This window comes from Musa acuminata, chromosome BXJ2-8 (genome assembly GCF_036884655.1).
Source record: "Musa acuminata AAA Group cultivar baxijiao chromosome BXJ2-8, Cavendish_Baxijiao_AAA, whole genome shotgun sequence".
NCBI classification, from domain to species: domain Eukaryota; kingdom Viridiplantae; phylum Streptophyta; class Magnoliopsida; order Zingiberales; family Musaceae; genus Musa; species Musa acuminata.
In genome coordinates, this window is record NC_088345.1 from 46,605,735 (window position 1) to 46,623,863 (window position 18,129).

Here is an 18,129-nt window from a genome sequence, read left to right on the forward strand (position 1 = left end):
ATTTACTTCTTGATTGTCATCTTTGTAACCTGCAAAAGGTATAAAGAATATTAACATGCTGACTCATAAACTGTATTATTTGTTTTTGATATACTAGATCCTAATTCTTGGTTAGGAACATCTTTTCTAAGTGCATTTATTTACTTCTTGATTGTCTTCATACTTCAATTCATTTAAATTACTAAAGCAATTTGTCTTATGCATACTGCGATAAAATTAATTCTTATATGATTATATCTAATTTCTTAGAAATTCATGATATGCTTGATAGGGTTCAATATGCATTGTAAATGCTGCAAGTGAAAGAGACATTTCTGTTTTTTCTGCAGGCATGATACAAGTAAGCTAATTTACCAAATCTTTTAAATGTAGTTGTTTTTTTCTTCTTCGTTAACATCTTAAGTATTATGCAGGCTGAAATAAAAGGAAAACGTTTCTTATGTCGAACTGCTGCAAGTTTTGTGTCTGCTCGAATTGGAATAGAGCCAAGACCTCCCATCCGCCCAAGTGATCTTGGCATAACCAAAGACACAAGTGGTGGCCTCATCATTGTGGGCTCATATGTGCCTAAAACGACAAAGCAGGTCTGACTTTTCCGTTTCTCTATTTTGTTGATTATTTTATTTCAGTTAACTTAATTCTGATCTCTTGTTGTTGTGTCTACATACTCAGGTCGAAGCACTTATATCACAATTTGGCCCAAAACTAAAATGTGTCGAGGTTAGTTCCCTTTTCTAATGAAACAAGAAAAGTTCGTTGATCATAGTGTAAGAGTTTCATATGTTTTCTTGGGTTTCTTGTATGAATTGCTTTTTCCCTCTAATATAAATGCAGGCTGCAAATTATTTCATGTGCTGGTTGTCTATCATCTAGTTTGTCTTTGGGTTAATGGGCCTTTTCTCTAGAGCAGGTCTCAGTTGATAAAATTTCCATGAAATCAATTCAAGAAAGAGATGAAGAGATCAATCATGTAGCAAATGTTGCAAGTGCTTTTCTTAAAGCTGGCAAAGACACTCTTGTGATGACCAGCCGGCAACTCATTACTGGAAGATGTCAGCATTATCCTTTCGCTTTCTCTCTCTGTTTTTCCTTTCTTCTTCCATGAGCTCATTGTTCTTATAGCAGTGCTCTATCTTTGAGAATGTATACATTATATTTCGTTTATTTTAGAGAAATCACCTTATTTGATGTTCTACCTTTTAGTCGTAAAAATCAGAGTATATGCCTCTAGAAAACAATTATATAAATATAGTGTGGCACGCTTGTGACTTGTGAATTTATAATAAGTTTGATAATCATTTGCACAAAGATCAATGATAATAGAAAATGATCAGCTACAATTTATTGCATACAAATGCAAACTTTAAGGTCTTGATAATAGGATATACTGGCTGGGAAGGTAGAAGAACTTTGTTGCTGTAAGGTTTCTTTACATTGCATGTCATTTCAGATGCATGCTGATTACCTGTCCTCATCCGATGTCACATAATTTTTTTAGATTTTTCCTTTGACTATCCCTTCTCACATGATTAAAATTGGTTCACATCACTGCACATGATTGATACTTCTTGGGTACTACTGGGATATATGTCTTAGTGATGGGGAAATGGATTCATTTTCAGCAAAAACAACATGCATTGACTAGACAGGGAAACCCAATTGGGATTAGTAGTGGTAAAATCTTTACTAGAAAGTAGAAACTAAAAAGAGTTAATTTGCTTTTGCCTCAAAAGATAGATATGGTGTTTCTTGGTTTGATCCAAGCTTTGACTTACCTGTCCAAGCCGACACACCAACTGTCGGCATGACAGTGCGTGTCGATGGCACAAAAAAAAGCCAAAACCCCCTTCGAAATTACCTATAAAGAAATAATTTGAATTGTTAAATTATGAGTTAAGCTTTAAGATTCAAATGAATCGATCGATGGATATACTTGGTTCTACCACCAAAAAGAATGATGGGACTCCATGGACTCTGGATCGAGGTCCTCAATCTTATATATTTGTATATCAATAAGGTATGTTTGTCGGACCCAATCTTGAAATTAATCTCATAACATAGTATATTGATACACCATATGTCATTAGTACATCAATATGGTGATGGTCATAATTTGATCATCGTAAACCATACATGTCTGAGGCGGCTCCTAAGGCACCACCCTCAAAATAATTTGATACTCCATCCATGCACCATCCTCAAAATAATTTGAAAACGTATCGGGCAACATAGGGTAATCTCAACCCTTGATCGGTATCAGATTCAATCGTTCCGCCTAGTACATACCCCATATCAACCGATACGGGATACCCAACAATAGGTTGTCTGGTACAGGACAGTCTGTGTGCTGATTCCCTGTCGGACCGGTACGTGCAGGCCATATTGTACTGTTTCAGGCAGCACGGTGAACCTTGGTTTGATTAATGATATTTCCAATAAGTTCTGGCAGGTATAGATGCATGATTCTGAAGCCAAACGATTGGGAGTTCATGGTTTTTGTCTTTGTTAAAAAAAAAAGATATCTGCCAGAAATTCTTATGCTGATTTTATTGGATGCAATATCCGCTATGGTCAGTCGATTTGTGAGATTTTAGCATCAATTGCCATGTTAAGTCAGTCACTGGCTGACACAGCATGATGTTCTGTCATGCCTTTGCATGTCTTTAGTATCACATGATATGACCTTATGTAGAAAAATAGATTCATTCTGGTGTGTGCCTTGTACAGACACATGGTACTGAGCATGATACATATATGGGTACTGTGGAGAGTTGTCAATCTTTTGTACAAATTGCCTTCTCGGAACAACTGTCTTCTTCATTTAGAGTTTTTCTAGAAGTGTAATGATGACAAGAGAAAAAAATATTTCATCTGGTGAGTCTCCAAAATTATAATCCACTTGAATCATTTTTTATTGAAAAATTAAGAAAAGAGATGCTGCTGTTTGTGACTGGTACAGAAACACAAAGATATTGATAAAATTCTCCTTATTTGCCCTTTCACTAAGCAGGTTTTGCATAATAATCTGGTTCTGTTTTGGAGATCAACTGGGAATGGGTGATTCACTTTCATCTACTGGAAATTATGGAAATCCACAAACTGTAGTTGATATTTTATGCAGATGGCACTCCTATTTTCCATCAGAAGAATCACAAGTGGAATAGTTCATTTACGTTCATTTTCTTTGAGAATGCTGTCCTTACTATATATTCAATTCTTCTTTTCTCTAATCTTTCTTCTAAACTTTCTTATTCACCTTATTCATTCTTTTTAATGAATTAAGTTAATAGGTTTTGCCTATTTCTGCTGCTGAAAAGCTAGTTTGCTTGTAGGAACATCTGCTTCATTGATTACATGTCACACCCAAGCTATTCACAATAATTCAGCAGACTTAGGAAGAGCTTGAATTATGAGCAATATGTTTCCAGTTCATCTCGAATGCCAAAACACCACTGTACAATCTTCTGTCAGCTGAGTTTTGCCATCAAGTAATTAATAACTTGATCTTATTTCCGTCGAAAGACCAATCATTATATTGGACTTCTATTTTTCTACACCAGTCATTGAGAGGATTTTCTGACATCCAAATGCAAACACCTTGATTATTATAAGGTTTAAATAAGGTTATCCCTTGCTTACAATCGTCATCCGAAGGAGTTGTCAAGTAGATGAGCTTGAAGTATGGTTATGGCTGGAATTTGCAATACATATCTCAGTTTTTTATTAATTAGCTAAGAACAGAAGGTTGAAATGAAATGCTCAGTACATAAATAAAAAGCATTGTGAATTAGTAATTTATCATCCATATCAACATAACTGCAATACATATAATGGTGCCTCATTGCTAGGGTTGAGATTTATGAAAACCATTTGATCTTCCCATGCACCAATCACAGCACATGTATTTGTATATGCTTCTCATCTACTGTCCTAATTCAGTTGTTGGAGTCATGTTAAACCGTTTAAAAGGGTGATAAATAGATAAAATTTCCCTGTTTTTTTGTCTTTGATAAGTTTTTAATCTCTCATGCAGCTCCTGAAGAAAGTTTAGAAATCAACTCTAAAGTCAGCTCTGCTCTGGTTGCTATTGTTCAACAGATTACTACTCGTCCTCGTTATATCCTTGCCAAGGTACAGAGCGCACACAATAAAAGAAGTCTTCATTTTATTTTTGTTGTATCACAACTTCACATGTAGTTTGGCAAATTTATGTTGATTTCAGTTTCAAGTTTCAACCATCACTACAGCTCTCTCCTTAGTACATCATTATTTTTGGCGATAACTGTTGCAAGTTGTGAATTTTTAATGTCATAGTCGTGCAGATTGTTTGTAGCTATTAAACTTCTGAACATGGACTGTGTTTGAACTTCAAAAGCATAATGTCAGTTTGAATAGAATTCAAAATTGGCACTGCATATTAAATTAATCATAGTTTATTGAACCAAAAAAATGCATAAGATGGGTCCAAATGCTGATTTGATCAAACTTTTATGAACTAAAGCTGTTAGCATTTCATGTGTAGCATCATCTTTAAGACAATTGGATTAAGTGCAGAACTTATGCAAGCAACCTCAAATATTTATAAAGCCCAAGCCTATTGGCAAAGTTATATGGTTTAGAATCAAGGATTGTTGCTTCACATATTGGACCCATATCAATCCCTAGTCGTTGCTGGTGTACCAACACTTGGTACGTTTCGGTGTTTCATAGACAGGAAGAAGGAGAAGAGGAAGGTGCAGTGGAGGAAAGAAGAGGAAGAAGTAGAAAGAGAAAGGAAGGAGAGAAGGAGGAAGAAGAAGGAAGAGGGGGGGGGGGTTTGGTGGGGGTGTGGGGCGGAGGCGCGGGGGCACACAATGACCGGCAGTAGCATGAGTTGAAAGGGCTTGCATTCGGGAGGGTTCACGTTCGTGAGCCCTTAAGTGTGTATTAATTTTTCTTTAAATGGTTCAGACCAGACCATCCAAAATGGAGACAGTTGACATACTGGTGTATGCCTGATATGTACCGCTCATTTTGTACTGGTCCAGATGAAACATCAAACACTGCTTAGTGCTTAGAATGCCCTTCAACCGAATTGACTGAGTTTGAATGGCAATCACTATGCTTTTATGCGGTAACTTGGTTAATTATGAGTTAAAATTGAAATTTTTGACTGGATTAGGAATAGAACCCTGATTTTTTTTTAATTCAACTGATGACATCAAAGAAACAACATGAAGTCCTTAAGGTTTTCTAACAAGTCCTGATGTGTGGAATTATGCCATTAACTATAACCTGCTGTCAGGTAAAAAAAACATTGTCAGGTTTTCCAAAAGTACATAACCTCATAGTGTTTCTGTTCTGCCTAGTCGTTCTCCATAGATAAAGAGCCTTTTTTTCAGGTTAACTAGCATGTCTATGTTTAAGACAAAACGGTGCTTTGAATCAGTAGTTAGACATGCTAACATCAATGTATTTTTGTTATCTAGACATCCTTGAATAATGGTTTGTGTTAGCAAACTCATTTGATTGCTGAAAAATATGCTGCACTTGAACCTGCTAGCAGATTGAACTTATCTTTTTGCTAGTATAAAACAAAACATATAGTTTTATGCATGGTTCGTATTACCGGTCTGTACCGATATACCAACCAAATGTTGGTATGGTACATACCGAGCTGTACCGAGTTATACCGAGCATATCAACACAAGGTATACTTGGGTGTACCGATGTTCCACTTATACTGGTCCTCTGTTAGACCGATACATACCGCCCATACCGAGTTGTCATGGACAAACTTTTAAACAGGATGTTTGATGTAATGCTTATGTATGTCCGTGTCTTTTGGTATGTTCATGCTTTGTACAGTATGTAGAGGGACGGCCGAAGGCTTAATAGTCTCATTTTAGTTAGGTTGGTGGTCGTTTTAGGCTCGTAAATAAAGATTGTGTCATGTGGACACGTGTGAGAGATTTTTGGTCTGTAGTGGACCATTTTACTCTTTGTTGTGCAACTGTTCAGAGCTTGTAAAGTCTGTTTGTAATTTGCATTGTCTATGAAGTGTTTTCGGAGATGTTTGCTTGTGGATTCCGAGTGAGGCGTTTTCTCTATCCCGTTCTCTCTTTTGTGGGTCCTAAGGGACCATGGGAGGCTTCGGGGAGGTTGACATTTGCGGACGGACACGCAAGGGTGCCGCACGACTTAGGCAAAACCAACTAAGTCCGTGACAGATGGTATTAGAGCGGGACAAGCACTCATAGAAACACTTAGCATGCAAACGTGGGGGACCTAGTGGGACGGCGTTGAGGGCAGTCAGCACATGCACGACCGTTTGAGGGAAAACGGACATGGAGATGTAGGGAAAAGAGTCGCTCGAAGGAACGGGCATCTGAGATTGGCATTCAGAGGAATGGCCAACCCTTCGCGCAAGAGGCACCACGAGAACAAACAAGCTTGAAAGAATGTGGAGCGCACAAATGTTGGGATGACTGAGTTTGAGCTACGTCTCAACACCGACAACTATACTTGATGGTGCTCAAGGCAAGCGAGGTGCTTGGTAAAGGATGAGACCATGCAAGGTGGAATAAGTTGTTCAACGACCGAAAGAGTTATGCAAAGCTCACAAAGGTAAGGGGAATTGCTAGCTCGAAAAATTTGGTACTCATCCATGGGCTTGTATGCGGACGATGGAATGTTCGTGGCCATCCCAAGGCGACCGAAACTCGGCGCCATGGAGCATTGAAACTTTCTCTTCGGCATGTGAAGGATACGTCAGTAGGAGGCTGAAGTGTGCAACGAGTTTAGCATGTTGCTAGGCCTTGAGTGGTGCAGCGGGGGCTGTATTGATGTGGAGTCGTAATCTAGCAAGTGCGTTTGCAAGAGGCAGAACAATGCACAGTTTGTTCAGCAGATCGGAGTAGTCCAAGGGGATGGTGGTCTCCGAAACGAAGAGAGATGTTGCTCCAACGGGATAGTTATCCAGGAGGGATGAGTCCCGGCTCTCTAGAGGGAGAATCATGTAGGACGGACCTCACTTGTTGAGGAGTACCTCAACAAACAACAACTCCACGAAGCTCAATGGATTGAGCAAGCGGCGAGGAGTCGTCGCATGATCTCGCTCGAGAGAATGCATTGGTGGATGCATTGCGAGATCAAGTGGGGGAGCGACCCAAAGCAACACAAATGAAGGCACACTTTGAGTCGATATGGAGATCGGACTCAAGGGAGGGCTGACCCGTGGAATGGTGGGCGCGAGGGCCACCATCAACTCAATGCAAAAACGAGGAGCGGAGCAACTTGGGTGTAACTTGGCGAAGTACCCAAGCCGCATGAAGGGAGCCAGCATAGAAGATGAAATATGGAGCGGAGGTATAGTGTTTTCCTTGGACAGAGGTCAAGGACATGAACTCTTGCAGAGGCAAGAGCAGGATCATGTTGTTCCATGGGTCATTCATTTTGACGGAGCGGACTCATCTTGTATGGTGCCAAAGACAAAGGGAGCTTCTGGGCACATGCACCTTATCTCGGAGGAGCATTTGATGGAGGAACTAAGGCGACTCAATTTGCGGAGGCGAAGTTGGGTTCAAAAGGCCTTAGTACGGGGCAAGAGGACGCAGAGGCAAGTACTCTTGAAGAATATGCCACAGTGTTGTCATTCAAGTTGCTATGAAGGAAGCGGTGCGCAGCGAAGATTGTACTGGTAGGGGTAGAGGCCCAGGATCCAGATAATGGTGCACTAATTACAGCGAAGTCGGGGGACTTCGGGAGCTACTAGGCGACGGACTGTCCTAGAGCGGTGCTTCATCTAGGTGTGACCCAAGAGTGGGTGGATGAAGGTCGATTGCCAAAGGAGCGAACAAAATCGAAGGTGGAAGAGACCCTGTGATGTATTGGCAGAGGCCACATATGAAGGGTTCACAATTCGAGTTCATCCCACAAGGATCAGAATGCAATAGAGATGTCACCAGGAGGCGACATGATGCAGCGGATCATAGTGGAACAGTTCGTGGCCATGCGATACACACAACCTAGTCCCATGAGGGACTAGATCAAACGGAGGTACGATCGAGAGCTACTGGAAGCTCCACTTCGATGAACAACACAACGGCAAGAAGGGCTATGGATTTAAGGAGTGAAGGCCATGGTACCGCAGAGGCAGGTCTTCCGTATGTGCATCGAATTTTGCATCGGATGAAAACATTGGTCATCAGCATATGAGGGCTGGGTTCCACCAAGGGAAAAGTTCGAATGCAAGTACCAGTGAGTCCCATGGGAGGGACTTGATCATGCAAAGGTATGATCGAAGCAGCTGGAGAGTTGGATTGCTCCAGAGCCCATATTCGCTTAAGGGTGCCCGACAAGTCAGAGGACAAGATCGAGTAAGCGAACGTTGCTACCAAGGAAGCTAAGGAGAACAGAATCGGTGCAAACCCTACAACGTGATGGCAAAGGCCATGCATGGGAGTTGCAGTCTGTCTTTCCATCGACCAAAGGGAGCTGCTTGGAGAACACAGAGGTGTTGAAGCAGGGGGTCGAAAGGGGCGAGAAAGCGACGACGAGTCCAGAGGGACTTAGCTACCCAAAATCAAACATCAGTTAGAATGAAGGTGGACTTGGAGGAGTGCCACAAAGGCATATCTACTGATTGTGAAGAAAAGGAATGCAGATGCGAGGCGACGGATAGTAATGCTATGGGCATGGCAGTGCCATGGTACCGTAGAGGCGGGACTTCCGTGAAAGTCATTGACCCATTGCTCTCATGGAGGGAGAGCGCTTGGTCGTGAAAGGGGCCGAGGAGGTGGAGCATGCAGAGGCAAACTCCAAGTACCGTGATAAGGCTGAAGGGCAGAGGCCAAGGAACTTCGTAAGACCGGTGTCAACGAGTTTCTTATCAAGATAGCCGAAAGTGAAGGACTTCGGGTCATGCAAGAGTGCACGACCAAGGAACGAAGCAGGCAGTACGCGGTGCTATACCTTCGCTACTCACGGGAGTAGGCGGCAGGGTTGATGGAGAAGACGGTACAATCCCAAAGGCGACCAAATCTATTAGAGAATTACTCCAAGTTGGGGTGAAAACTTTCTGCATTCCAGAAGTTCGATGGCATTGAGAAGGTGAATCACAGTAGCTAACTCAACGCAAGGAGTGCAAACACTTAAAGTGCTTCATAAGTGTGAGCAAAGAGCCGGCGAAGGCCAGTAACCAGCTCGATGCATGGAGTACAACCTTAAGGAGGCGGGCGAAGTCAAGTAACCTTTGCCTTCTCAACTCTTAAGAGAATGGGCGAAACCGAGTACCCCAATTCTCTTATCTATCCAGTAGAGGAGCTCTGTATATGTTCAAAGACCCTTCGAAGATAATGGAAGACAATAGTTGTCAAATCCTCACCAACGGTGATCATTGTTATTGAAAGTAGATTGTCCGCTTCATTTCCCAACGAAATGCCAATCGAAAGCGGAAGTGATGCGAGATGTGACAACTAAGTGAAAGAAAAGTCAATGAGCAAATTTTATGTAAGAAGGACCCAAAACTTCAAAAGTTTGCAATGCGATGCTCGTTAAAGCTCCAACAAGCATCCACCCAGTTCAAGTAGTATGAGGCATTTGAGAGATTAGCGCAGTAAGGATGGTCTTTTCCTTTATCTGGAGGATCCATAGGAACCAACATGGATCAACACAACTCAGCCAACCCCACACTAGAGTCAGTCATTGGCGAGTTGAAGCAGCATGGCGGATCAAATGTTCGACTACTCAAAACCAGCAGCAGAGAGCAGCTGGGAGCCAAGAGGCACATTATAGCTGGAGCAGAAGATTGAAGACTCAGCAAAGGCGGGGAGTTGCAGTGTCAACAAAGGCTTCGACGAGGACGTCGAAGGAATAAGTGGGGGAGAATGTCATGGACAAACTTTTAAACAGGATGTTTGATGTAATGCTTATGTCCGTGTCTTTTTGTATGTTCATGCTTTGTATAGCATGTAGAGGGACGGCCGAATGCTTAATAGTCCCATTTTAGTTAGGTTGGTGGCTGCTTTAGGCTCGTAAATAAATGTTGTGTCATGTGGATACGTGTGAGAGATTTTCGGTCTGTAGTAGACCATTTTACCCTTTGTTGTACAACTGTTCAGAGCTTATAAAGTATGTTTGTAATTTGCATTGTCTATAAAGTGTTTTCGGAGATGTTTGCTTGTGGATCCCGAGTGAGGCGTTTTCTTTATCCCGTTCTCTCTTTTGTGGGTCCTAAGGGACCATGGGAGGCTTCAGGGAGGTCGACCTTTGCGGACGGACATGCAAGAGTGCACGGCCAAGGAACTTCGTAAGACCGGTGTCAACGAGTTTCTTATCAAGATAGCCGAAAGTGAAGGACTTCGGGTCATGCAAGAGTGCACGACCAAGGAACGAAGCAGGCAGTACGCGGTGCTATACCTTCGCTACTCACGGGAGTAGGCGGCAGGGTTGATGGAGAAGACGGTACAATCCCAAAGGCGACCAAATCTATTAGAGAATTACTCCAAGTTGGGGTGAAAACTTTCTGCATTCCAGAAGTTCGATGGCATTGAGAAGGTGAATCACAGTAGCTAACTCAACGCAAGGAGTGCAAACACTTAAAGTGCTTCATAAGTGTGAGCAAAGAGCCGGCGAAGGCCAGTAACCAGCTCGATGCATGGAGTACAACCTTAAGGAGGCGGGCGAAGTCAAGTAACCTTTGCCTTCTCAACTCTTAAGAGAATGGGCGAAACCGAGTACCCCAATTCTCTTATCTATCCAGTAGAGGAGCTCTGTATATGTTCAAAGACCCTTCGAAGATAATGGAAGACAATAGTTGTCAAATCCTCACCAACGGTGATCATTGTTATTGAAAGTAGATTGTCCGCTTCATTTCCCAACGAAATGCCAATCGAAAGCGGAAGTGATGCGAGATGTGACAACTAAGTGAAAGAAAAGTCAATGAGCAAATTTTATGTAAGAAGGACCCAAAACTTCAAAGTTTGCAATGCGATGCTCGTTAAAGCTCCAACAAGCATCCACCCAGTTCAAGTAGTATGAGGCATTTGAGAGATTAGCGCAGTAAGGATGGTCTTTTCCTTTATCTGGAGGATCCATAGGAACCAACAGGGATCAACACAACTCAGCCAACCCCACACTAGAGTCAGTCATTGGCGAGTTGAAGCAGCATGGCGGATCAAATGTTCGACTACTCAAAACCAGCAGCAGAGAGCAGCTGGGAGCCAAGAGGCACATTATAGCTGGAGCAGAAGATTGAAGATTCAGCAAAGGCGGGGAGTTGCAGTGTCAACAAAGGCTTCGACGAGGACATCGAAGGAATAAGTGGGGGAGAATGTCATGGACAAACTTTTAAACAGGATGTTTGATGTAATGCTTATGTCCGTGTCTTTTTGTATGTTCATGCTTTGTACAGCATGTAGAGGGACGGCCGAATGCTTAATAGTCCCATTTTAGTTAGGTTGGTGGCTGCTTTAGGCTCGTAAATAAATGTTGTGTCATGTGGATACGTGTGAGAGATTTTCGGTCTGTAGTAGACCATTTTACCCTTTGTTGTACAACTGTTCAGAGCTTATAAAGTATGTTTGTAATTTGCATTGTCTATAAAGTGTTTTCGGAGATGTTTGCTTGTGGATCCCGAGTGAGGCGTTTTCTTTATCCCGTTCTCTCTTTTGTGGGTCCTAAGGGACCATGGGAGGCTTCAGGGAGGTCGACCTTTGCGGACGGACATGCAAGGGTGTCGCACGACTTAGGCAAAACCAGCTAAGTCCGTGACAGAGTGGTACGCTTCAGTACATTAAACCTTGGTTTCACGTGCCTTATGTAAGAAGATATCTAATCTTGCTTCAGATAGTAAACATAATATGCAAGGATTACATAAATTCTAAGTATTAATGGAAGGGATTATATAACGAACTCTGGTTGTTCTTGTACTTCGTCATGTTTAGGGTGGAATTACTTCATCAGATATTGCTACAAAAGCTTTAGAAGCAAAGCGTGCCAAGGTAATTGGACAAGCATTGGCCGGCGTCCCCTTATGGCAGCTAGGTCCAGAAAGCCATCATCCAGGGGTTCCATATATTGTTTTTCCAGGTTGTTTACATCTCTAATGGTACATAAAACCATAATCCTGACTTTATTTTCAATAATATTTGTTCTTGTTATGTAACAGGTAATGTTGGTGATAACAATGCCATAGCTGATGTTGTAACAAGTTGGGCTCGTCCTTCTAGGTCAACAAAGGATATTCTTCTAGTAAGTTTCTTATAATTGAAATGTACTTTGCTATCTACTGCTATACTCACAAGTTTTTTTTTTTTTTAATCAAGAATGCAGAGAAGGGTGGATATGCTGTTGGAGCATTCAATGTGTATAATCTCGAAGGTGTTGAAGCAGTTATTTCAGCTGCTGAGGCTGAAAATAGTCCTGCCATTTTGCAGGTACAGAATGCTGATTTTAAAAATGGCAAAAAGAAATATATGAAGTACAAACGTTAGTTCTTCGACAGAAATGTTCTTCAAGTATATCAGAAAAAATCATTTGTTGTCCTATAATGTTTGCTATTAAAAAAAACAATTATAAAAACAAGTGATGTCAACCATTTGCTCGTGATAAAATGATAAAATGCATGATTAAAAGAAAATCCACCTTTTAGAAATACAGGACCTGGTCATTGGTAACCTTCAACAATCAGAAGATAGCCCATTCTTAACATTGGTGCAACAGTTATGGAAGAAGAAAACAGGAGAATGTAGATAGCAGAAGAGAGAAAATAAGGCTGGCCATATATTTTCTTTCCTAGAAATAAAGTTTCTGAACATTCATAACAAGCAGAAATCATGAATCAATCAATCAAGTATCCTGACATTTTTTAATATGATCCCTTGATTACTTATTATTTCCTAGAATATGAATTCACATCTAATATGTCATAATTAAATAATATTACTTAAGTATGCATGTGACCATCACATGACCCCAAGATGAATGTCGCTATCTCTCTAGAACATGCAGATGCCCATTGGTGCAGCTATTAGAATCAAGCTCCTGACTAACAACTACAATAGAAAATTAAATCCTTAAAGGTCTCTGAAAACAAATTAAATCCATTCTGCTCTGTGATTAAAGTTGTATTATAGAGTTTATATCTGTTTTTCATATTTTTATAAACCTCTTCTGACATGGTTTCTTTTTATTATAGTACTTCATTATTGCTTTTTAAATATTTTTTAGAGCATTAGTCAATTGTAAATTAGATGTAATCTTAACAATGCTGTGACTTCCAGAGAAATGATAAGAAAAGGAAAAAAAGGAATGATTGCTTTGTCTTGGCTGCTGCAAATATGTTAATAATTTTCTTCTTCCCAGGTTCATCCAGGTGCTCTGAAACATGGTGGAGTTCCTTTGGTTGCATGTTGCATTTCTGCTGCTGAACAGGCCAGGGTAAGTGCAAGCTATGCAGTTAAATTTCACAACTTTACTTCTAATTTTTTTGTTGAGAAGAAAAGTGTTGATTGTTCAGGAAATTATTTGTGATTATCATATTACACTCATATGTAATATTTTTCTCTAGTATCTATTATTTAATATCAGTATAGTTGCTGGTTTAATATAATGTCCATCGGAATGTAGTCCTAGATACCAATCATGAAATGTAGCCTCCACCTTAATTTAACATATTCTGTTTAGATAGCATGGTCCATTTTTAGATATGATAAGCTATCGAATTTAAGCAACTATTGCAATTGAATTGATCATGTTATATAACTATAAGTTTTAGCATGTCAACCAAAATTGTGTACTACCTTCATTTCACCTATGCTATTGCTAATTACGTTCTTTATGTTGATCAAGTTTCCTCATAGAAGTATAAATAACTAGATCCGGTTATTTATGGACTACCTTTTATGCATTCTATCTTGCACTAATTACCTTTAATGGTGTCTTCGAACCATCATAATATGATTACTTATTTCATCAGCTTTTTGTTGTTTAAAAATTGTCCTTTTTAATCAAGAGTATGGATGATACTTCACCATCTTATAATGGCAGGTCCCAATTACTGTTCACTTTGATCATGGCAATTCAAAGGTTGAGGTACTTGAAGCTCTTGAATTGGTAGGTCCCATTGCCAATGCTCTGTTCACCTCTAAGACTCTCTGTAGCATACACCTCGAGCACCGAGTTCTAGGTTATAATTTAGTATTAATATTCTTGAACAATTACTTGAATCTCCTCAAAATACAATACAAATCTCCTGGTTGATTGTTCAGGGATTCGATTCAGTAATGGCTGATGGTTCTCATCTTCCTTTTGAAGAGAATGTCTCATACACAAAATTCTTAACGTGTCTAGCATGTGCTAAGGAAATGCTAGTCGAAGCTGAACTTGGGCGGTTGTCAGGCACTGAAGATGACTCGACAGTTGAAGATTATGAAGCCAGATTGACCGATGTTAAGCAGGTTCATTTTTTTGCAGGATTAGGCAGTCACACATTAATCTCACTTATGATTTTATTTCACATTTGGTCTCTTCATTTCAGGCTCAAGAATTTATTGATAAGACAGGAATCAATGCTCTAGCTGTGTGCATTGGCAATGTACATGGGAAATACCCATCTAGTGGTCCCAATCTTAGACTTGACTTGCTAAAGGTCAGTAGCTTTCCAATTGACTTTTCATCATTGTTTGCTTACTCATAAAACTTGTATTGACTACGTCAAATGATTTGCATTCCAAATTAATAATTTTATGCATTATCTTGAATAACTAGTTGTGAGCTTCTCATGACTATAAACGTGCACTTCTATAAGTTGTTTGGCACCTATTTTCTTAGGGTCATAACAGACTGCCTCAAAATAAATGGATGGGTAAGTCTTCTCACTAATTTCTTAATATTTAGAAACATTTTTATTGAAAGTAAAACCTATATCAGGTAATAATGGGTTAGGCACCCACTTCTTCGAAAATGAAAATGATTGATGATAAAGCAGTAAATAGCAAGCAAATTTTGTTTTACACCAAATAGACTAGTGAACTTTAGCTTCAATTTTGTTTTAAGCATCAATTTTGTTTTACACCAAATTGATGATAAAGGTGGTGTAGATAGTCCAGCTTTAGCTTCCCCAGGCTTGCTGTTGCTCCCACTCGTGATTAAATCAAGTTCTGTAGAGTTCAAGCTGCTGCAAGAGGCTCAATCGATGAGTAAATCATGTAATATTTACACATTTTAGATCCTTAGATCAAAAATTGAGGCGCAGCATGTGTCTAGTATGTTTGGAATTTTGTTACCAAAAATAAATTACTTATTTCTAGTATCTAATATCTTGAAGCAATGTTGCAGGCATACAGCGTACTTATATTTTGATCATAGAGGAAAATATGGGCAAAGTGGTCATGTTTCAGTTTCTTAGTAAATCCAGGAACAGGCTTTTATTGTGTCACATCCTGTTTTTTGCTGATAAGCAACAGAAAGTTCATAAAAAAATCCCAAGGACCAAGTACTAAGAATTCCTTTGTATATGCAATGTGTTGTATTTTAACAAAATTATTACTTAGTGCAGTTTGGTGCAGTGCTTGGAGACTAGTCCCTTGATAAGCTTGGAAGTTCTTTATAAGTCAAATAAATCTTTCTTTTCTTTCATCCCTTTTTCTTCCTTCTTTCTGAATGGAGAAGCTGAACCTGTAACATCGTGAACCTGTTCTAGTGGTTGAGCAGTTGTATCAATACCTTAATTTGGCGTCTTCAGTTTTTCCATATTACTTGTAGAAACCCTGTGATATTATATTTGCTGATAGTTTTGTTTCAGTAATAATCATAATCTAATTGAAAATTATGGATTTGAACACTTGCTTATGCAGTTTCTTGATTTATTGACCTAATGTTGCTTCTCTGACAGGAACTTCGAGCATTGACTTTAGACAGAGGAGTCCATTTAGTTCTTCATGGAGCATCTGGTCTGCCAAGTGATCTTGTTAAGGTAGAAACTAAAATTTTGTGGAAAATCTAAATTTCATCTATAGTATTCAAAAGCAACATAAATGTACAAGGCAGTTTTTGATATTGTGTGCCAAAGATTTGCATGTCGCAATGGTAAAGTTGCTCCCTTGCAACCTGGGAGACCAAGGTTTGAATCATAGAAACAGTCTCTTTAAATATTTAAAGATAAGACTGTGTATGTTGACCCTTCTCAGACCCTGTATTGACAAGAGCCTCGTGTACTGAGTATCTTGTCCCAACTGCTTTTGGCTAAGTTATAACCACTATCTAGCTTACAGCAAGTGATTTAGGCAGGTTTCCCATTTCACTACATCAAGAGAACTGGTTCATTGATAAGATGGTATGCATCACTAGGTAAACCTGATGACCATGCTATTTATTTCTCGTAAGTTTACATGGTTCCTTTACGTTTAGAACATTGAGTCGTTCAGGTAAATACACAATGTACATGAGATCATGGCATCACATAGTTTTCCTGTTTATCTATAGTTTTATTCTCCATTAGTATACCAAATTACAAATGAGGGTAATGCTACCAAGCAAAATAAAAACACTTGAAGCAGTATTAACCTTGACCTATTTCCCCTAACAGGAGTGCATAGCTCTGGGTGTCCGGAAGTTCAACGTGAACACAGAAGTCCGGAGTGCTTACCTGGATGCTCTGCAGAAGCCCCATAAAGATTTGGTTCATCTGATGGCATCAGCAAAGGAAGCAATGAAAGCTGTGATTGCCGAGAAGATGCACCTCTTTGGCTCAGCTGGAAAAGCATAGGCGAGTACACCATGAGCATTTCTTTTCTCATCAATTCTGATCAGGAGTCGGTCTTCTATGGCTGCCCCCATTCAAGGTCACGTTCCTAAGCATTGCACTGCTTCCTATCACCCCAAGAGAGCTTTTCAAGTTATCACTGTTCATCTATTGGCACTTATTTTCTTGCATATTATGCAAACTTGTTAACCTTCTTTGTTTGTGGCATTTTTGTTGTTAGGTTGGGATTATTTTAAACTTGTCATCGACCTATCATTCTCTTTGATTTGGGATCCTATTCTTACTTTCCTTCTTTCTACCGTCCCTTTTTCAGTGTTGCTTCCCTCTCCTTTTGATCACCACTTAAAACACTTTTGCCTTTTGCAACTGCTACATTGATGATATGGATGACGTATCAATAAAAGGTAGCACTTATAGCGTTCTTGGTTTGTTTCATCTTCGTCAATATGACTTCTGTACACATTCTCTTTTTTGTTGAAATAAAGTGGATGGATGATCAAAAGTCACTTTCTCAGAAAAATCAAATCTCAACTAGTTTGATGCGTCCTCATTCAGGTCAGAAGTCACTCTCCTACAAACTACCCTCGTGATATTTCTTCACTAAATCTGTCCAGCTAGATGGATAGTAAAAATCCTAGTAGCTTTTCCACATGTCAGATGTTGGATATCTCATGGCTTAATGATTACAGATACATTTGATATCATGGATTTCCATCTCGTATATTGTATTGTGACGTATGTATCATTCGGTATGAACAATATATACCGAACCAACAAAAGGTTAGTATAGTGATGATATATATCAATCTACGTACCTATAGATCTGCTACAGAGAAGGCTTGTAGATCTGCTACGGAGAAGGCTTGGCATTCACTAATCCAACAAGTGAAAAAGCATTTGTAATCTTTTTTCTATAGGTCAGACCAAACTGTCTGAAATGGAACGATCCGCATACATCATCTATATTGATCCGAGCTAAACCCTAGTCTCATGTATCACGATAATTATAACTTGAAGACGGCTAGATCGACATACATTTATCATCATCAGATGACTACAGATATCTACTTCAATGAAAATGATTCATCAGAATATGGCTTTCTGATATTTTACCCTGCGGACAATCATAAACTAAAAATGTACCAATCTTGTCAAACAACCTACAGGTATCATTGGGCAACAAATAAAAGGAGCAAAATAGAGAGAACGAGAAGAAACAATACCTCATCTTTCACTCTCAAGAAAACCAACAATCTAAGTAACAGAAATACAACTAATGGAAGCTTCACAATTAAATGTTAAAAAAGCTCTTCCAAATCACACTCTTGAAGTGTTGCAATCCAAGAAATGGGATTCATGACCTCGATCACTCATTAGGAGCGATC

General features: G+C 39.7%; 1 protein-coding gene across 1 annotated transcript in view; it reads left to right on the forward strand.

The window, feature by feature from the left end:
* The window catches only part of LOC135619744 (uncharacterized), a 40,625-nt gene extending 23,449 nt beyond the window's left edge, over positions 1 to 17,176 (forward strand). Inside the window, exons 29-42 of the mRNA XM_065122030.1 lie at positions 272 to 340; positions 414 to 584; positions 673 to 720; positions 911 to 1,052; positions 4,034 to 4,131; positions 11,925 to 12,069; positions 12,149 to 12,231; positions 12,306 to 12,416; positions 13,345 to 13,419; positions 14,029 to 14,094; positions 14,250 to 14,438; positions 14,519 to 14,629; positions 15,875 to 15,955; positions 16,568 to 17,176. Coding sequence (XP_064978102.1) covers positions 272 to 340; positions 414 to 584; positions 673 to 720; positions 911 to 1,052; positions 4,034 to 4,131; positions 11,925 to 12,069; positions 12,149 to 12,231; positions 12,306 to 12,416; positions 13,345 to 13,419; positions 14,029 to 14,094; positions 14,250 to 14,438; positions 14,519 to 14,629; positions 15,875 to 15,955; positions 16,568 to 16,747 — 1,569 coding nt within the window. The 3' untranslated portion in view covers positions 16,748 to 17,176. The remainder of the gene's footprint in view (positions 1 to 271; positions 341 to 413; positions 585 to 672; positions 721 to 910; positions 1,053 to 4,033; positions 4,132 to 11,924; positions 12,070 to 12,148; positions 12,232 to 12,305; positions 12,417 to 13,344; positions 13,420 to 14,028; positions 14,095 to 14,249; positions 14,439 to 14,518; positions 14,630 to 15,874; positions 15,956 to 16,567) is intronic.
* The last annotated feature ends 953 nt before the right edge of the window (positions 17,177 to 18,129 follow it).